This window comes from Babylonia areolata, chromosome 13, assembly GCF_041734735.1.
Source record: "Babylonia areolata isolate BAREFJ2019XMU chromosome 13, ASM4173473v1, whole genome shotgun sequence".
Classification (NCBI taxonomy): Eukaryota; Metazoa; Mollusca; class Gastropoda; order Neogastropoda; family Buccinidae; genus Babylonia; species Babylonia areolata.
This window is the reverse complement of record NC_134888.1, coordinates 9241056-9264237: the sequence shown is the minus strand read 5'-3', so window position 1 is coordinate 9264237 and position 23182 is coordinate 9241056. Positions and strand designations below refer to the sequence as shown.

Below are 23182 nucleotides of genomic sequence, written 5' to 3'. Positions count from 1 at the left end.
TGTATATGCGGTAAGCAAATAACTGTAAGCCATCTACTCATTCATTGTCCAAGCATAAGACAGTTACTTCCAAAAGATGTAGTTGATGACTTTTCCTCCAATATTTCATTAACCACTGAAAAGATTTTGAATGATTATTCATTGCTTAGAATGTTTTCAGAAATTTTAAACTCCAGTCCAGTTGGTATCCTCCTTTGATGTATTATATTTAATACTGTTATTTATATTTACATTGTTGTACGTTAATACTTGTTGATATGCATATACATATTCTCCTTCCCATGACAACTCATTCAATACACACCACAACCTCTGTAGACTTTTTCTTATAATATACTTTTCCTCTGATACATAACATGTACTTTTTTTTTTTTTTTTTTTTTAACACTAATATTTACATCATGTTCTTTTTTTTTTTCTATTTTTTCTTTTCCGTTTAAATAATTATTAGTGATATTTAATTAAATCTGAGTAAGACTATCACATACTCATCATCACTTTATTCCACCCGACACCTGCTGGGCCGTAGGGATGCGCCTGTGGCTCGAGCTTCTGCTCTTGGCCCGGATGTGGTGTAGTCGTGACTGTGCTTCCAGCGCAAGACGCTTCTTGAATGCGCTAACCAAACACAACTCACGCATACACCACTCACATCCCAAAGACATTGCGGTTTTAGTCCTGGAGCATAATGTTGTGGGTGACCCATGACTGTTAACCTGCACTGCTTAGTTGTGGTCTACGCAGATGGTCCTAGACCGCACGTTTTGTGTGCCCCTGTATGCAATCCATATATTTTGTGTGTACCTTAACCTATGACATGATCAGAATTTGTGGTGTTGCACAAAGTGGTTCTTCATGTTATACCAATTTATTTGTATTATCACATTGTTGTATACCCTTAAATTAATTTTCTAAGTATTGTTTTAATATGAATTCTCAGTATTATTGTTGATATTATCAAATTTTATTAACCTGTTACAACATACTTTTTAATATACAAAATTTTTTATATCTTATTTGTAGTAGATTATGTATTATTTTATCACCTTTTTTTCTCTTTCTTCTGCCTTTTCCTTTCTCTCAAGCCATATAATGCGGTTGGATTACGTGCTCGAGCAGGGAGTTAGCGTGATGAGGTTTTGTCGAAGCTGCAAGTTTGACCCATTTGACTACTCAAAGGCGAAACTGAAAATGATGGCATATCATGCTATATTTAATTTAATTCAATATTTCAACTTAGCATTCCTTTTCGTTATACACTACCTTTAAATGGCTTTCGACAAAAAATAGAATTTATAGTGTATGAACGTTAAAAGTGAGGAAGACAACCACACACCATAAACGACAGTTTAATTTTAGTTAAATTCTGCCATGTTTATGGACGATTTTATCCTTGGACACATACTTCTTGTACGTCTGTGACTCATCGGCATGTATGGTTAGACGATGCATGTTTCAAAGCACAAAACGTTTGTAACTGCGTACACACACGACAACCGCACCGACAGAAACACATCCTTTTGTTTGTAAAGAAGAAGTAATTATCCCGAGAAGAAAACAAGGAAATTTATGTGGTGCATGACTGTTTGGTGTAACGGCTTGACAACTCAGTTATTTTGTGTGATGTTCCACGGATCGGTTGTTGTACATGACACCTTCTGTTTCTTTTTTGGGTGTCCACATTGACATTTGTTTACTATGACAACTCAGTATATTTTGTGGTGTTCCACAGAACTGTTGTTTAACCGATGGCAACTCACAGAATATTTTGAGGTGTACCACAGAACTGTTAAACCTGTGATAATTCTCTGCATACTTTCTGTGTGCCACAGAAGTGTTGTTTAACCAACAAATGTTATGACAACTCACAGTATATTTTGTGGTCTACCACAGAACTGTTGTTTAACCTATGACAACTCACAGTATATTTTGTGTATGCCACACAAGTGTTAAACCTATGACAACTCACAGTATATTTTGTGAGTGGCACACAAATGTTAAACCTATGACAACTCACAGTATATTTTGTGTGTGCAACACAAGTGTTAAACCTATGACAACTCACAGTATATTTTGTGTGTGGCACACAAATGTTAAACCTATGACAACTCACAGTATATTTTGTGTTTGGCACACAAATGTTAAACCTATAACAACTCACAGTATATTTTGTGTGTGCCACACAAGTGTTAAACCTATGACAACTCACAGTATATTTTGTGTGTATCACAGAACTGTTGTATACCTGTGAAAATCCACAGTACATTTTGTGGTCTAGCACACAGCTATTGTTTAAGCAGTGAATTCTCACAGTACTTTGTGTGATATAGCACAGAACTGTTGTTTAACCTGTGAATACACACAACACATTTTGTAATATACCACACAACTGTTGTTTAACTCACTCTGGACAAAGGGCCCTGATTGGGGCCTTAGATAGTTTTGATTTTTTTGAGTGGCACCTAATTTCCATAATGATGTCATGAGCTAAGAATATCTAAACTGACCTTTCCACTCTCCACAGCAACCAATAAATGCAGTGTGTGTTGCTGTGCTCGCAAGCAGGAGAGTTATTTTCGTGGTGACCGGTTTTTGTGAACAGTGCTTGTCAACAGTGGCTTCTGACCCAATTTCGTCTCAGTCACAAGGCAGACAACAGAATTAGATGATGGGGGCCCTATCATGGCTATATTACATTCTTAATTCAATATGCTTCAAACTCTTTGTGCTTTCTCTGTGTTCGTTAACACGCTAACAGTGTGTGCTAATTTCTGACAAAAAATATGGATATTTTCATCATGTCACTGTATGATAGCATTAGAAGGGAGGAAGTTTTACATTTATTTCCCAACTAACTCATTATATTACTGATCAGTTTGGAAGTTTTCAGTTCATAAGTTCTGACATTTGTTTTTTTGGCGATTTTATTTCTTACCCATACAAATGTGTCATTTGTGGGAAAAGTCAGGGGAGCTCACTGGCAGTACTGGGTTAAGAAGTGAAAACTCACAGTATATTTTTCAATGTACCACAAACTGTTGTTTAACCTGCGATAACTCACTGGACATATCGCTCTGCTGGACAGAAAAAACTTCTCTTTTTTTTTAAGGTAAAGAGAGAAAGAAACCCCCAAGAAGAAAGGAAAGGAAAGGGGCATTACCCTGGTGAAGCTGATGACGGTGTCCTTGCCGCTGTCCGGCCCTTTGAACAGCCAGCCTTTCTTGGTGATGCTGGACATGTTGCCTCGGGTCAGGGTGTCCTGTCGTACATACATTTCTTCTTCTGTTCTTTTTCTTTCTTTTGGGGGGTGGCCCGCAATTTGGGACATTTTGTTTTTCAATGTTTCCATGATAATGAATGAATGTAGCGTGATGAAAATACTGTGGTGGGGGGCAGGGTGGGAGGGGCCTGGGGGCGGAGGGGGGGGGGCTCTGTTTAGGTTTGGGATGACCTGACAATGCTGCACTCTCATGGTACATCCTGGTGTGAAGCAGGCTGAGAGATACAGACACCTGCAGTGTTGGTCAGGACGTTTGAGCAACACTCCCGAAGATGAGTCCGTGAAGTGGGTGACCCTTGACTGTGTGCTTGCAGTGTTCCCATTTGGGTCCTCTAGGCTCTGGGTAGGAGCCAGCCATGGGCCAACAAGAAAACCCTCCCAGCTGTCAGTCCGCAGCCCTAACCACTTCACCACAGTAGCTGGTGATTCAAAGCAATCAGATCCTTTTGGTCCTTTTGGGGTTGGTGGATACAATAACTTACACATTGAATCACAGCTGTCAGTCCAACAATGTCAAACAAAACAAATGTAAAAAACAAACACAAAATTTTAGAAATAAGACTAATAATTTCAAAAACAAATCAAACTTCAGCACACACATGACCATACACAAATCTACGTGCAAGCGCACACACACACACACACACACACACACAAATCAAACTTCAATAAACGCATGACCATACGCACACATGCACATGCGCGTACACACACAAGCGCGCGCACGCACACATGCACATATATATACATATGCACACACACACACACACAAACACTGACAAGAATACAGAAAGAAAGAAAATCTGGTAAATAAAAAAAAAATCTCACATCATCCTTTTCATCGCTTTCAGCATCAATTTCAAACACTTGTTCTTGCAGCGGATCTTTGGACTGTGATCTGAAACAAATCAGAACAGAAAACCATCACAAAACTTGTTCAATGATGAACTGGGGTCATAAACAGAAAACTCAAAAACTTGTTTCAAACATCAAAATATAAAAGCTGTTGCCTCAGGAAGCCCGATGAATGCTGTGGTATTACCAGTGCTGGTTTATGACACTGGTATCATTTGTTATCTGCCACATAGATGAGAAATGCAATTCTAATCAGAAAAGAACTTCTGGGACTGGTTTTTGAATCATTCTTTTATCTAAATTCATGTGGAACAATTTGTTGCTGTGCTTCATCACTGACAGAAATATCTAAATTATTCAAAGAATCAAACTTTAATACTCTTAACAACTTGGGTCATTTTGTTTAAAGAATTTCAAGAACTTGAAAGAGGCTTTTTTTTTGTTTTTTTTTTTTTACATAAATTCTTAAAACAGTCTCAGTTTCTCAAGGAGGCATCACTGCATTCAGACAAACCCACAAATGCTTCACCACTTCTGCTAGGCAGATGTCTGACCAGCAGCATAACCCAACACACCTAGACTTTAAGTGCATGCATATACATTTGTGTACCTATCAGCGTGGATTTCTTCTACAGAATTTTGCCAGAGAACAACACCTCAGTTACCAGGGGTTCTTTTTCAGTGCACCAAAAGTGTGCTGCACACAGGACTTCAGCTTATCATCTCATCCAAGTGACCACACACTCAGTTTGATTTTCAAGTCAAACTTGGAAGAAAAGCCAAGACCCAGATCTGAACCCAGAACCTCACCGACACTATTGGCAGATAACTGTCTGAACCATTTTACCACCTTCCATGAATTCTGAAACACTTTTTCAACCTGCATGAACACCAGAGACATTAGGAAAGGGGGGAATGAGGACTGTGTCTCCATCCCTCTTTAACTTTCACCACACATGAATGGCAGGCAGTTTCTATGACATGACATGACATGATATGATACGATACAATACGATATGAAAGGATATATGATATCATATGATATGATATGATATGACATGACATGACATGATATGATACGATACAATACGATATGAAAGGATATATGATATGATATGATATGATATATGATATGTTACAATACGATATGAAAGAATATATGACATGAAATGATATGATATATACGATACGATACGATACGATACGACAGGATATATTATATGAAATCATATATGATACGATATGAAAGGATATATGATATGAAATGATATGATATGATATGATACAATATGAAAGGATACATGATATGAAATGATATATGATACGATACAATACGATATCAAAGGATATATGATAAGATACTTCTACAGCACCTATCCTCAGAGACCAAGCTCTAAGCACTTTACACATGGAGTCATTTCCAGAGTGGAAACTATGAAGAGACATAGTTTAAGCGCTAAGGCAGCCTGCAACATTTCATGTCAATTACTGACGGCAAAAAAATGTCTTAAACACTTCGTAGTGAACAGACAATAAACCAGTGAGAAGGAGAAGAAAACCCAAAAAAAAAAGCACAGAGAGAGAAAGGTTTATGGAGAGTGGTGCCTACCTTGGAAGCTGCTGGTAGCTGCCGGAGTAGCTCTGGTACTTGAACCGCACCATGTGGCACTGGCCCGTGTAGGTCTGGATGGCCTGACGCACCATCAGGCTGGTGGCCTCCCTTTCCGCACACGCCGGCACCGTGCTGCCCTCTGTGCGGATGTAGCGCTTCGGTGCTGGGGGCTGAGGGAGGACCACAGGAAGACAGGGGGGATTGATGGGGGGCGTGGGGGGGGGCGGGACGAAGGGAATCCAATGAGCACAGGTTTGCTGCTTTCAAAGAAGGTGCATTTCAAAGGAAATCAAAGGGAATCTATGTGAAGACAAGTTTGCTCCTTTACAAATATCATACTTTCATAGGTAACAATGGGAATCCAAGCAAACACAAGTTTGCTGCTTTAGAAAATGGAAAAAAAAACCTTGTAATTTATGGGTAAAAAAGGGCATCCAAGTATGCACAAGTTTGCTGCTTTCAAAGAAAGTGTACTCTGAGGGTAAACATCAGGAATTCAAGAGGATATAAGTTTGCTGCTTTCAAAGAATGTGTACTGTGCGGGTAAACATAGGAAATTCAAGTGAATATAAGTTTGCTGCTTTCAAAGAAAGTGTACTTTGAGGGTAAACAGGGAATTCAAGTGAACACAAGTTTGCTGCTTTCAAAGAAAGTGTACTTTGAGGGCAAACAATGGGAATTCAAGTGAACACAAGTTTGCTGCTTTCAAAGAAAGTGTACTCTGCGGGTAAACCAATGGAATCTATGTAAATACTGTTTGTTTTTTCAAAGAAAGAGCAGTTTGAGGGCAAACAATGGGAATCCAAGTTAGCAGAAGTTTGCTGCTTTCAAAGAAACTGCAGTTAGCAGGTAAAGTGCCAATACGCAGCACTGCAGTGTGATAGTGTATTTTACGGTTGTGATTTTCTTTTCTTTTTTCTTGTTTTTGTGCATTACCTGTACTGAGTTATGCTTGCATTACCTGTACTGTTACGCTTGCATTACCTGTACTGTCCTGTACTGAGTTACGCTTGCATTACCTGTACTGTCCTGTACTGAGTTATGCTTGCATTACCTGTACTGTTATGCTTGCATTACCTGTACTGTCCTGTACTGAGTTACGCTTGCATTACCTGTACTGAGTTACGCTTGCATTACCTGTACTGTCCTGTACTGAGTTACACTTGCATTACCTGTACTGAGTTACGCTTGCATTACCTGTACTGTCCTGTACTGAGTTACGCTTGCATTACCCGTACTGTTATGCTTGCATTACCTGTACTGAGTCACCCTAGGAAGTGTTGCATCACAGCCTGGTTTCTAGTTGCATGCATGACTCTGTGCCTGCTGCCAATATTCTAACTCCTGATGAGGTGTTAGTGCTGGAAATATACACTCAACATTGCTTCTGCTGTTAAAAAGAATAAATAATCAAAAAATATATATATAAAAAGAAGAAAAGCAATGTCTTATTCCTTCTGTCTTTCTAATCACTGAGGTTGCTCTGGGTTTTGTTTCAGTATGACATCTTGTTACCTGCTACTCTTACAATGCTTACAATTGATGAGGGGTTTTTTTTGTTGTCTTTTTGAGTTTTACGAATGGGGAGGCGGTGAATCTTCATCAGCTGACACCTTTACCTCAAGTGACAGTAAAATAACAATCACTGTATTTCAGTTCATCAGTTTGTAATGACATTTGAACAGATGATGATAAATCATCCACCCAGTTTTCCTTCCCAGTTTCTATACACTTGAGTGAGAACAGCAGCATCTCTCCATTGCTGTCTTCACCATCATCATCTTTACCCAGCCATACACATTCAACATCATCACTATCGCTCAGTATTTTCCATAACCAACACTTAACCTCTGAAAACACACACACACACACACACACACACACACTCACTCTCTCACACATGCACAATCACACACACATACATACACACATGTGTGTGCACACTCACACATACACACACAAACATATGTACACACACACACACACACAAACATGCACTCTTACACATACAGAGACACACGAAAGGCACGCACATAAACAGGCACAGACACGTGGACACACACATGCACATCAAACATGAACACACACTTATACACAGGTATATAGGCATACATGCAAAACATTCACATGCATGCACGCACACACACACACACGCACGCACGCACGCAGGCACGCACGCACGCACGCACGCACGCACGCACGCACGCACACACACACACACACACACACACACACACTGACCGGTACTTCCACATCATCGTGGGGAAAGTTGAGCATGTCCCTCTGCATGTCATTGCCAAGCTGTACTTTGTTCTTCACACAGAATGTTTCGTAGTCTATCGGGTCCACCAGCTTCGGTCGAGACTGAAACACACACACAAACACACATACATACAGCAATATAAAACACAGGCAATCACACACAAACACACATACATACAGCAATATAAAACACAGGCAATCACACACAAACACACATACAATATAAAACACAGGCAATCACACACAAACACACATACATACAGCAATATAAAACACAGGCAATCACACACAAACACACATACATACAGCAATATAAAACACAGGCAATCACACACAAACACACATACATACAGCAATATAAAACACAGGCAATCACACACAAACACACATACATACAGCAATATAAAACACAGGCAATCACACACAAACACACATACATACAGCAATATAAAACACAGGCACTCACAAACACACATACATACAGCAATATAAAACACAGGCAATCACACACAAACACACATACAATATAAAACACAGGCAATCACACACAAACACACATACATACAGCAATATAAAACACAGGCAATCGCACACAAACACACATACATACAGCAATATAAAACACAGGCACTCACACACAAACACACATACATACAGCAATATAAAACACAGGCAATCACACACAAACACACATACATACAGCAATATAAAACACAGGCACTCACAAACACACATACATACAGCAATATAAAACACAGGCACTCACAAACACACATACATACAGCAATATAAAACACAGGCAATCACACACAAACACACATACAATATAAAACACAGGCAATCACACACAAACACACATACATACAGCAATATAAAACACAGGCAATCGCACACAAACACACATACATACAGCAATATAAAACACAGGCACTCACACACAAACACACATACATACAGCAATATAAAACACAGGCAATCACACACAAACACACATACATACAGCAATATAAAACACAGGCAATCACACACAAACACACATACATACAGCAATATGAAACACAGGCAATCACACACAAACACACAAACACACATACAATATAAAACACAGGCAATCACACACAAACACACATACATACAGCAATATAAAACACAGGCAATCACACACAAACACACATACATACAGCAATATAAAACACAGGCAATCACACACAAACACACATACATACAGCAATATAAAACACAGGCAATCACACACAAACACACATACAATATAAAACACAGGCAATCACACACAAACACACATACATACAGCAATATAAAACACAGGCAATCACACACAAACACACATACAATATAAAACACAGGCAATCACACACAAACACACATACATACAGCAATATAAAACACAGGCAATCACACACAAACACACATACAATATAAAACACAGGCAATCACACACAAACACACATACATATAGCCTATATAAAGCACATGCAATCACTGACTAGATCACAAATCAGTGCCCATGACTTAAGATTTAACAGCCAAAAGATAGAAATAAAAACATCATTTTCATCAGAAATAACACCAAAAATTATAGAGCACATGTACTAAACCAAAAACAAAATAACTAATACAATACAATGCAATGCAATGCAAACAATGCACTGCAATACAATGCAATGCAATACACAGACCAACCATCAACACAGAGCCAACACCAACACAAACCTTAGATTGTCATGTGAAAATCAAACTGTGGCCCTCAACATCACAAACCAGACAGTTAGCCGTCCACTGGACAATGAACATCCCTCAACACCACCAACTCTGGGTAATTCACTGTTCCTTGACAATCAAGTGAATAAACCTTGCTCCATATCACTGCTAACATGTGAGAAACCTTCCCACAAAACAACGTTCAGTACCTTCACGGCCGATGATTTAGGAATCAAGCGCAAAGCAGATGTATTCATGGCTCCTTGAGAGGATCAATTCCTCCTGTACCCACTGTGTGCTTCTGCTCCTCAAATATGACTCACATCTTTGTTCGTCAGTGATGAATTAAAATGCATACCTTTGCTAGGCACACACCTCCTGAAGGAGGAAGTTAGGCAATGTCAACAATGACAGGTTGCAACACACAGCCACCAGGCATGTTTGCTGCCTTCCCACTCTTGTTACACAGCAGGACAAAAGCTCTTTTCCTCCACCTCCTCTCCTGCCATGTGCGCACACATGCTTGCACACACATACACGACTATGTGCATACATGTGAAAACACACACACACACACGCACGCACACACACATGTAGATGCATAGCACGCCTACACACTCGTCACCCGTGCATGCAGACAACATTACAACAGACATAAAAATCTGGAAAGACTTTTAATGCCAAGAACACAGCAGAAGTGATGGAAACTGCCCTCTGTACTGATGTGACAAAATCCATACCATCAGAGTTTTCATCATCCTAGAATTCCCACTTCCACCCACATGAAAACTGTCAATGAAACAGATCTTACTCTTTGCTCATCACATTTAAAATCTACATGCTACACTTATTCTTAGCAGCACTGTTTGTCCATGTACTGTGTGTTTTGGCAGCCTGGTATTTGCCCTGGCATGACGCACACACACACACATTTTCCAGACAGATTTTATTCTTGGAGCTGAAGTCTGGATCACCATTACCTCCACAATATCTGCGGTCTCCCATGTTTGGGGGTGCAGGAAAATGCATGGAAGTTTGATATACTTTTTTTTTTTTTTTAATACCCCTATGCTAATCTTGTGTGAAATGGCATAACCGTCACCCACTCTAGTCAAGATTCACTGTGTACACACAAAATGCCACAATAACTGTCACCCACTCTGGTCAAGATTCACTGTGTACACACAAAAAGCCACTATAACTGTCACCCACTTTGGTCAAGATTCACTGTGTACACACAAAAAGCCACACATATATTGCTGATGTGTTCACCATCCAGTGGTCATGAGAAACTGGACATCATGGGTGCCAGTGACTCTTTTGTATAACACTGAAAAAGCCACTATAACCGTCACCCACTCTGGTCAAGATTCACTGTGTACACACAAAAAGCCACTATAACCATCACCCACTCTGGTCAAGATTCACTGTGTACACACAAAAAGCCACTATAACCATCACCCACTCTGGTCAAGATTCACTGTGTACACACACAAAAAGCCACTATAACCATCACCCACTCTGGTCAAGATTCACTGTGTACACACAAAAAGCCACAAAGATATTGCTGATGTGTTCACCATCCAGTGGTCATGAGAAACTGGACATCATGGGTGCCAGTGACTCTTTTGTATAACACTGAAAACTTTGCCACCAGGGTTCAATATAAGTGTCTTGAAAGTACTGAAACAACAGGCAAGTCCACATGGGAAAATGCAGCTGCTTTTGCATATGAGGTGTATGAAGGATTTCAAAGAAAAGAAGAAACACTAGCAGTAGCAATTGACCTTGAAGATGCCTACAATAAAGTCCAGTTTGCGCACCTCATGGAGCTGCTACTAAGTTATGGAGTAAGTTTGACACTGACAAGATGGATAGCAGCAGCGCTTCAGGAAAGAACCGTCGTCCTACGCCTCGGAGATTGGATGTCTGCACCTTCTAAACTATCCATGGGACTGCCACAAGGGTCTTCGCTCTCTCCTGTCCTCTACAATGTCTACACGAATGGCCTTGCAGACTTAAACAACAATGGAATCGCTCGGGTGCTCACCCTTGCGGATGATGGCCTGGTCTTCAAAACTTCGAAAGATGCTCAGGAAAGAACTAAAGCCGTCCAGAAACAACTAAACAATATTGCTCAATGGTGCAAAGACACAGGATCTTCATCAATCCAGCGAAAGCCCAAACGTTGCTGTGCACCCTCAACAACAAAACCGCGAGCAAATCACCACCTTCTGTGTCATTCGATGGAATTCAAATTGAGAAAACTGAATGCCTACGCTACCTAGGAATACACTTTGACAGGATGCTGACCTTCAGAAAACATACGGAAAATACTGTTCTCAAATGCAAAAAGGGCCTTTCAGTCTTAAAAGCAATGGCAACCAAAGGAATTGAACAACGCCACCTCTTCCTGCTATACCAATCACTCGTCCTCAGTGTGATCGACTACGGACTTGGGCTAACAACACCGTCTCAAAGCAACCTCCTAAAATTAGAAAGAGTACAAAATGAAGCTATGAGGCTGATCCTTGGAACAACAAAAGACACGCCCACAGAAACCATGCGATACCTGCTTGACCTTCCTTCAGTGCAGGCCAGAAACAAGTTAGAACAGGTCAAGACCTACTTCAAAGCATTAGAAAACCCTCAAAACCCACTGCATGACGCAGTCAAAGAACCAAAAGGCAGCCGTCTAGGACGAGGAAGATCATGGATGGGACAAGCAGAAGATACAATCCAGCTAGTATGCCGACTACAAGACCTGAAAGAAACAAAAGAATGGGAGAAAAAACCCCAAAAACCTCAACCATCTATTCAACACAGTCATTTCACCCACTCTAGGAAGACATTGTCGGGAATGGCCAGAGGGCAAAACAGATGCAGAAGTGAAGCTACTCATAGAAGAAAACAGTAAAGAAGAGGACATCATCATATACACAGATGGCTCAGTCACCAAAGATCAGTCTGGCTGGGGATTCACTGCGAAACAAAAGAGAAAACAATTTGGGAAGAGAATGCAGCCTACAAAGTCACAACCTCCAGCCTAACGATGGAAGTTGAAGCTGCGACACATGCCCTCCAGTGGCTATCGTCCATCCATACGCCCGGAAACCAACATGCCATGATTCTAACCGACTCAATGAACCTCATACAGAAAATTGAAAACGGAATGGGAAGCCCAGAGTGGCATAAGGCAATGCGCAACTTTCAGATTAAAAAACTCACATGGTCATACTGCCCGGGACATGCAGGTGTTAAGGGAAATGAGCGAGCTGACAGACTTGCTGGTAACGCAACACCAACGAGCGGCCTACATCTAGGAAAATTGGAAATCCTCAGAAAAGTCAAAGAATACCAAAAAGAACAGGTACAAGGCCATCACACCATCGATCGCCTCAAAAAAATAAAAGCAGAGAGAGGGAGCGGCCGCAAGTCTAACATGAAAGGTAGAGCACGATGCTTTGCAAATCAAACAAATATCGGCATCATTTCCAAACCAACATTGCGCAAATTTCTTCAAAACGGAACAGAGTCTCTGTGGGCTTTTCCAAATACAACAGACTGAGCAACACACTAGACGCCACGTTCTTGGCATCAGAGATCTTTTCCCATCCCTCTTGCGGCCAGTCAGTGGCAGCCTCTGTGCGTGTGTGTATGTGTGTGTTTGTGTGGATGTGTGGGTCTGTGCTTTTGAGTGCGTTTATGAATGCGCGAGAGTGTAAGTGTACACAAGTGTCAGGAGAGATCTGTGTACGTGTGTGTGTGAGGGGAGGTGGGAGTGCGGGGGGAGGTGGGGTAGAGGATGAGGTATGTGAGTGTATGCATGCCTACACTGTGGGAGCAACAGGATATTGGAACGTATATATATATATATATATATATATATATATATATATATATATATATATATATCTTTGTATATATGTGTGTGGGGTTGGGGGTGGGAGATATGGGCGTATGTGTGTGTGCTTGTACAAGTAAGTGTTCATCTCTGTGAGTGTGTGTTTGTGTGTGTGTGTGTGTGTGTGTGTGTGTGTGTGTGTGTGTGTGTGTGCCGTGGAAGCTGCGATACGTAGACTAGAAATGAGTGTGTGGAGGAGGGGGGTGGAGGAGGTGCAAGGTAATGTGTGTGTGTGTGTGTGTGTGTGTTGGAGCTCATGTACATTTATATGTATTTGACTGTACTTTCATATCTGTGAAACTGCATGTTTGGTGCATTTCTGTTATGCATGTGTGGGTGTATGTGTGAATGTGTGTCTTCATATTTTACATTTACTCGCTTATTTATCACCATTGTTGTCTTATTTATTTATTTATTATTATTATCATTTTATTAGTATTACTATTATTATTACTACTACCTTTTTCTATATTATAATTATTATTCATTCATTTATTTATTTATTTATGTAAGCTTATCTATTATTTATTCCCCCGTTTTGTTTTGTTTTTGTTTTTGTTTTTTTGTTTTTTTGTTGTTGTTTTTTTTGTTTGTTTTTTTTCTCAAGGCCTGACTAAGCGCGTTGGGTTACGCTGCTGGTCAGGCATCTGCTTGGCAGGTGTAGCGTATATGGTTTGTCCGAACGCAGTGACGCCTCCTTGAGCTACTGAAACTGAAACTGAAACTGAAACAAGGTAAAATAACACTGAAACAAGGTAAAATAACACTGAAACAAGGTAAAATAACAGGGGGAACTATCACCAAGTTACCAATTGGCATAATTTGGAAATACTCTCACCCATGAAACAGTGATTGGGAGTCACTCGGTGGAGTGATGGCCTAGAGGTAATGTGTCCGCCTAGAAAGCAAGAGAATCTGAGCATGCTGGTTCCAATCATGGCTCAGCCGCTGATATTTTATCCCCCTCCACAAGACTTTGAGTGGTGGTCTGGACGCTAGTCATTCGGATGAGACAATAAACCGAGGTCTCGTGTGCAGCATGCACTTAGCGCACGTAAAAAATCCCACGGCAACAAAAGGGTTGTTCCTGGCAAAATTCTGTAGAAAATCCACTTCGACAAGAAAAAAAAACAAAAAAAACAAAAAAATGCATGCAGGAAAAAATACAAAAAAATGGGTGGCACTGTAGTGTAGCGATGTGCTCTCCCTGGGGAGAGCAGCCCGAATTTCACACAAAGAAATCTGTTGTGATAAAAAAAAAAATACAAATACAAGTAAACAAATAAATAAATGGATTGAAATACAGAACCAACACACACACACACAGACACGCACACACACAGACAGAGAGAGAGAGAGAGAGAGAGAGAGAGAAGACAGAACCTTCTCAAGTTTTGCCGTGAAAACATTCATGAACTGACAAGCGGCATCTGCAAGAAGTTCCAGCATTTTTTTTCTTGTCAGAGTAACTCAGTTATAAGCACTTCCAGCACGGGGTCAGTTTATCTGGCCTGTTTGTAAATCTGTCCTTGAGCCAGTAGTCCTGCAATCCTATCACTTGATGTATCAACCACTGCTGAAGTCACAGAGCTCAACGTGATCTAAAATCACACCACATTTCTACAGCGGCGACAAGGGCTGAAACAGATGTCCAGACTGCTTCTGTGTGCTGGTGTTTCTCACTGTTTTCACTTTAAGTTGGTGAATGCACAAAAAAACACCTCACTGCAACGTTTTCTTTTCAGACCTGGAAGTAAAACTCATGAATCAGTGAAAGACAAAAACCAGACTGAGAAGTCAGGGTTTCTTTCTCTCCACAGCTATGTTTGAAGGAAGGAAGGAAGATGTTGTAACAGATTATTACTGTGTGATCCTTAGGAAGGGTTTCCTCTCATGTTACTAACATCTACCGTGGACAGTGGCGTGATTACCGCAGGCATAAACGCCAGAATAACACAGCGTGTAAGTTAGTCACTGTAATCACAAACACCACTAAAATCATCTACTTTATTTCCACTGAATGGATTACTGTCAGCTTTCAGTTTCAGGTTCTACAGGTGTCACTGCATTCTGAAAAGTCTATATATACGCCACACCACATCTTCTAGGCAGATACCTTACCAGCAGAATAACCCAACACACTAGTCAGGCCTTACTCTATACCTATTAGTTTGCATTTCTTTTAAAGAATTCTGCCTGAGGACAATTTTATTTGCCAATTGGGTTCTTTTAAAGTGTGTGCTGCAGATAGGACTTCGGTTTTTTCTTCTCGTTCAAATGACTAGATGCTCAGTTTGATTTTTATTGTCAGATCAAGTGGGTTTAAAAAGCTTAAAAACAATATTGTTAAAAAAAAATAGCAACAGAAAGTCTCAATCATCTTACTGGTGAATACCCTCTGTCAGAACACACACACTCAATCATCTTACTGGTGAATACCCTCTGTCAGAACACACACACTCAATCATCTTACTGGTGAATACCCTCTGTCAGAACACACACACACACACACACACACACATGTACACACACATTCTTTAGCATCTCACACAACATTATCATGGTCATCCTTTTGGGGCATGGAGGACATAAAAAATTTAAAACTGGTACAAGCTGTCATCTACTAAACAGATAAGACCTGCAATTTCAGTCAGAAATATCCTTCACAGATCAGGTATTTTTAAATTATCATTTTACTTTAATCTAAATCTAAAGTTGGGGAACAACATTTCAAAGCTCTGCTTTATCACCAATGGGAAAAATGTATCATCTTTTCTTTCAAGCACACAGGGCCAAATTTTCAAATACTGGGTTACTTTCCTTTTTTTTTTTTTTTTTAACTTTCAAGGACTTGAAAAGGTACTTACACTTTTTTCTTCTTCTTTTTTTCCTTTTTAATCTTTTATTTCTTTTTTTTTCTTCTTTTTTTTTCTTTTTTTTTTTTTTTTTTTTTTACAAATTCATATTTTCAAAAATGTTAAAGGTTGTAAGAACCCTGTTAATAAAACCTGTTTACTCCCTGACACAAACGTACTGAACAACTGTACACTTTGGTGGGGCAAATTGAGCTCATAATTCTGAGAATGTGCATGCACACATTGTACAAATACTGTGAAAGTCACCTTTTTTTTTTAAATAAAAGTAAAGATAAAAGATAAGATTTTTAAAAAGACTTTTTTTCTCCAGTGCAGCAAAGGCAGACTTTCTTTCAGTGCCCTAGTGTGACTGGTTCTTCCCATACACACCAAACTGCGTAGCATGCACACACACCATCAGCAAAGCCAAGCAGTGAGCATGTCAGGTGAACAGCCAGAGGAAGGAAGTGCTCACAGATGGGAGACAGCACGTGTTTGCCGGATGGAACTTGTACACAAAGCTGCCAGTTGAATTTTCAGTGTAAGAGAACTATGTATTATCATTATCATTATTATTACTATTACAAGGTCTACAGTCAGTTTTCTCTTCACAGTATCTGCCAGTTGAATTTTCAGTATAAGAGAACTTTGTATCATCATCATCGTCAGTTGTAGTAGTAGTAGTAGTAGTGGTAAAAGTGGTAGTAATAGTAGTAGTAATAGTAGTAGTAGTATCATTTTTATTATCATTACTGTTGTTCTTATTGCAAGGTCTACAGTAGGTATCTGTCTTCACTTCACAATATATACCAGTTGATTTTTCAGTATAAGAGAACTTTGTATTAATCTTATTATTATTATCATTATCATTATTATTTTTATTATGATTATTATCATCATTATTATTTTCATTATTGTAAGTCTACAACAGAAGTCTGCTTTCACTTCACAATATTTGCCAGTTGAATTTCCAGTATAAGAGAACTTTGTATTACTATCATTATCATTATTACTGTTATCACCATTGCAAGGTCCACAGCAGAAGTCTTCTTTCACTTCACAACAGTAAAACCTTTAAAAATCTTTTGATAAGTGAAAGCATTTAATCAAAACAGAGCACCTGAAATATGAAGATCTAGTAATCAGATAAATGAATAAAGAGTAACTTAGTAAGTCATAAATGAAACAGATACATAAAAAAAGAAGATATATCAAAGCAGGGGCAAAACATACTGGTCTGGGACAATGCACAACAGGAACTTTGATGCTTTTCTTTTTCTCTGCATTTGTGGACTGCAGCTCCCACACTCACTCATGAATGGGCCTTCAGGTAACTTGCTGTGTTCAACCCAATACACCAGCCATCTTCCCTTCTCATGAATGGGCCTTCAGGTAACTGGCTGTGTTCAACCCAATACACCAGCCATCTTCCCTTCTCATGAACGGGCCTTCAGGTAACTGGCTGTGTTCAACCCAATACACCAGCCATCTTCCCTTCTCATGAACGGGCCTTCAGGTAACTGGCTGTGTTCAACCCAATACACCAGCCATCTTCCCTTCTCATGAATGGGCCTTCAGGTAACTGGCTGTGTTCAACCCAATACACCAGCCATCTTCCCTTCTCATGAATGGGCCTTCAGGTAACTGGCTGTGTTCAACCCAATACACCAGCCATCTTCCCTTCTCATGGGTGCGCATGCTGGGGACGTTCATGTCTCCACAACTCACTGAGCACTGACATGGATTGCAGGAGTTGTAGCATGAAGAGGAGTTTTAGAATGACCTGGATTGCAGTATGCATACATTTGTGTGGTGGCTTTTCTTGCATGTGTACGCCTACATGGGGATTAAGGTCTGCTTGTATATATGGACCTCATATCTGATGATGTTGTTTTACAGCAGATGTGGTGTTGCATATGTGGATCAGTCCGCACATTTTCACACCTGCTTGTAACTGAAACTGCTGACCTGGGAGAAGGGAAAAATATCCACCCTTCCTCCACCAGGCGCCAATAACAGGACTGAAGCCAGGCCCCTCAGCCCAATGCTTTACCCGCTCAGTTATTGCACCTGTCTGCCTGCAATGCTTCAAATTAGACACACAATAAACCACAGCGCGCTCACTCTCAGTTTGCAGTGAATGTGCACAGTGGTGAACCAGGAAGTTTTCTTTGGAGTGACAGTGGTGTTCAACACTGATATGTACCTCAGGGAAAACCATCCCTGGAAAGCTGGGGGAGAGGGGGAGGGCTCGTCTAATGTTACATAAACTGACACTTCCAGAATGGAGAAATGTTCAGGTGGACTGACGGAATGAAATGTTTTCACTTAAACAGGCTGAGAGTTTGACTCCCCCTCCACAACAACTCTAGTGGAAGGGCATCATGTTTGTGAAGTTAGCTGGTCTTGAGATGGGTAATGTGTTTCAAGAAAGATTCACACACACACACTCACACACACAAACACACATGCACACACAACCACATTTTGCATAACGACAATGTGTATATCAACACATCTTTTCACATACACAGAGAAACACAGATATATACATACAGAGACACTGAGATAGAAAAGACATACACTAATACAGTCAGCAATGAAGCCTTCTAAATGAAGACCCATTCTCAAACGGCAAAAAGAAGGTAGGATCCATAAGATAAATTGATACAAAATTTTTTTTTTTTTCAAAACTCACCCACTCTCTCCCTCTCTCTCTCTCACACACACACACAAACAGATTTTTTTAAACCCTCTCGCTTTCACATATGTGTGTTTGACTGTGTGTAATGTGTGTGAGTAAGATGTGTGAGTGTGCGTGTGTACAACCGCTTCACAACAACAGGGGAGAACATCGCTGAGGAACACAAATCCTGGTTCAACCAGGGAGAAAACAGATGTCTCGGCCTGGAAAACAATTTTTTCACCATCTGTTGAAAAAAGGGAAGGGAGAAGAAGAGGAGAAAAAAAAAAAAAAAAAAAAAGAAAGGAAAACCCCCCAAAACATCAGGCCTGCAGACCGGCAGACATGCGTTCCACAGACCATTCCCCTTTGATAATGTGACAGGGAACCTTCTTTTTCTTCTGCGTTCAGGGGCTGCAACCCCCACATTCACTCATGTGTATGACGTGGGCTTTTACCTGTATGACCCATGCATGCTGGGTATGTTTTCGTTTCCATAACCCACCACACACTGACATGGATCACAGGATTCTTTAGGTGTGCAATTTGTCTTCTGCATGCATATACACATGAAGAAGGTTACAGCATGAGTAGGCCTGCAAATATGTTGACCTGGGAGAGTGGAAGAAATCCCCAACCCCCTAACCCACTAAATGCGCCATTACTTGGATTCAAACACAGGGAACTGGTGCAAGAACCCAGTGCAACCATCACTCAGCCACTGCACCTGAAAAGGGAGAGACTGTGAGCTGCAATTTTTCTGGGGGGTTGCCTGCCTTTTTTTCTTTTTTTTCTTCTTTTTTTTTTTTTTTTTTTTAAGCTGTTTTCTTTCGCCAATGGAACTCTCTTATGGAAAAGAAAAACTTGCTGAAACTACAGCCAGTAATTAAGGGAATCACTATCTTTCTCAGTCACACACACACACACACACACACACAGTAATGTACCCTTTAACTCAGAAATAGCAAGAAAGGCCAGCTTCATGAACAATCCAGCAGATCTGAGAACAAGTAACACTCCCTTTCTAATTCTTAAAAGTAAACAAGTGGGTAAAAAAAATAATGAAGATACATACAAACAGAACTGGTAATACAGGTATTCTCTCTCTCTCTCTCTCTCTCTCTCTCTCTCTCATGCAAAGTCCCTCTCCCTCTTTCTCTCACACACACTCTCTCTCTCTCATGCAAAGTCCCTCTCCCTCTTTCTCTCTCACACACACACACACTCATTCTCTCTCTCTCTCTCTCTCTTGCAAAGTCCCTCTCCCTCTTTCTCTCACACACACACACTCATTCTCTCTCTCTCTCCCTCCCTCTTTACTTCAATACCATTCCTGCACTCCCCACCCCTTTCCCCAATGAACAATGTGACAGGGACCATGTAGCCCTGTACCCCCCACCCCCACCCCCTTCCCCAATGAACAATGTGACAGGGACCATGTAGCCCTGTACCCCCCACCCCCACCTCCCCAATGAACAATGTGACAGGGACCATGTAGCCCTGTACCCCCCACCCCCACCCCTTTCCCCAATGAACAATGTGACAGGGACCATGTAGCCCTGTACCCCCCACCCCCACCCCTTTCCCCAATGAACAATGTGACAGGGACCATGTAGCCCTCTACCCCTCACCCCTTCCCCAATGAACAATGTGACAGGGACCATGTAGCCCTGTACCCCCCACCCCCACCCCTTTCCCCAATGAACAATGTGACAGGGACCATGTAGCCCTGTACCCCCCCACCCCCACCCCCTTCCCCAATGAACAATGTGACAGGGACCATGTAGCCCTGTACCTCCCACCCCCACCTCCCCAATGAACAATGTGACAGGGACCATGTAGCCCTGTACCCCCCACCCCCACCCCTTTCCCCAATGAACAATGTGACAGGGACCATGTAGCCCTGTACCCTCCACCCCCACCCCCTTCCCCAATGAACAATGTGACAGGGACCATGTAGCCCTGTACCCCCCACCCCCACCTCCCCAATGAACAATGTGACAGGGACCATGTAGCCCTGTACCCCTCACCCCCACCTCCACAATGAACAATGTGACAGAGACCATGTAGCCCTGTACCCCTCACCCTCACCCCCTTCCCCAATGAACAATGTGACAGGGACCATGTAGCCCTGTACCCCCCACCCCCCACCCCCTTCCCCAATGAACAATGTGACAGGGACCATGTAGCCCTGTACCCCCCACCCCCCCCCCCTTCCCCAATGAACAATGTGACAGGGACCATGTAGCCCTCTACCCCCCACCCCCACCCCCTTCCCCAATGAACAATGTGACAGGGACCATGTAGCCCTGTACCCCTCATCCCTTTCCCCAATGAACAATGTGACAGGGACCATGTAGCCCTGTACCCCTCACCTCCACCTCCCCAATGAACAATGTGACAGGGACCATGTAGCCCTGTACCCCCCACCCCCACCCCCTTCCCCAATGAACAATGTGACAGGGACCATGTAGCCCTGTACCCCCCACCCCCACCCCCTTCCCCAATGAACAATGTGACAGGGACCATGTAGCCCTGTACCCCTCACCCCTTTCCCCAATGAACAATGTGGCAGGGACCATGTAGCCCTGTACCCCCCACCCCCACCCCTTTCCCCAATGAACAATGTGACAGGGACCATGTAGCCCTGTACCCCCCACCCCCACCTCCCCAATGAACAATGTGACAGGGACCATGTACCCCCCACCCCCACCCCCTTCCCCAATGAACAATGTGACAGGGACCATGTAGCCCTGTACCCCCCACCCCCACCTCCCCAATGAACAATGTGACAGGGACCATGTAGCCCTGTACCCCCCACCCCCACCCCCTTCCCCAATGAACAATGTGACAGGGACCATGTAGCCCTGTACCCCCCACCCCCACCTCCCCAATGAACAATGTGACAGGGACCATGTAGCCCTGTACCCCCCACCCCCACCCCTTTCCCCAATGAACAATGTGACAGGGACCATGTAGCCCTGTACCCCCCACCCCCACCTCCCCAATGAACAATGTGACAGGGACCATGTAGCCCTGTACCCCCCACCCCCACCTCCCCAATGAACAATGTGACAGGGACCATGTAGCCCTGTACCCCTCACCCCTTCCCCAATGAACAATGTGACAGGGACCATGTAGCCCTGTACCCCTCACCCCTTTCCCCAATGAACAATGTGACAGGGACCATGTAGCCCTGTACCCCCCACCCCCACCTCCCCAATGAACAATGTGGCAGGGACCATGTAGCCCTGTACCCCTCACCCCTTTCCCCAATGAACAATGTGGCAGGGACCATGTAGCCCTGTACCCCCCACCCCCACCCCCTTCCCCAATGAACAATGTGACAGGGACCATGTAGCCCTGTACCCCCCCACCCCCTTTCCCCAATGAACAATGTGGCAGGGACCATGTAGCCCTGTACCCCTCACCCCTTCCCCAATGAACAATGTGACAGGGACCATGTAGCCCTCTACCCACCACCCCCCACAGAGAAAGAGAAAGAACAGAGAGAAACAAAGAGGACAGAAGACCCTAAAAGAAGAGACAAACAGAAAGCGGAATAGAAACTGAAACAGAACACACATGTACAATGTAGACATAAACCTATCCATATCAGACAAACAGATCTGTGGTTGATGGCTGTGAAAACTTTTTTTTTTTTTTTAAACACATTCATACACTAACACGTGTAACACACCAAAACAACCATTTAACCAACCAAACAAGAGACAACAACAAACAACAACAATAAAAAAAAAAAAGTTTTAAACTGACCCGGGGGTGCCAATTCCTGGGGGTGGTTTTATACCCCAACAGGTGCACCGCCATGCCTGGGTCCTCCTGGTCATGCGGCAGCTCGCTAAAATTGAACTGAGTCTTCTTCATCGTGACGGTAAACCACACACCACTCAGCGTCCCTCACTCTGCTCACACACAGTGAAGCGTCACAGCACTGCCGTTTGCAGCCTTCTTGGTCATTCCTGATGAATTCACATCTTCCTCACAGAGG

The 23182-nt window shown here is 42.1% G+C and overlaps 1 protein-coding gene across 1 annotated transcript; it reads right to left on the bottom strand.

Moving 5' to 3' along the window:
• Positions 1-494: 494 nt before the first annotated feature.
• LOC143289335 (dedicator of cytokinesis protein 9-like) lies at positions 495-23065 on the bottom strand. The gene is made up of 7 exons (XM_076598335.1): positions 22948-23065; positions 7989-8111; positions 5745-5917; positions 4109-4178; positions 3161-3259; positions 2312-2349; positions 495-618 (listed from the first exon to the last, which is right to left on the bottom strand). Exons 1-7 carry the CDS (start codon positions 23056-23058, stop codon positions 495-497), a joined length of 738 nt encoding a protein of 245 aa, XP_076454450.1. The 5' UTR covers positions 23059-23065.
• Between the last annotated feature and the right edge of the window lie 117 nt (positions 23066-23182).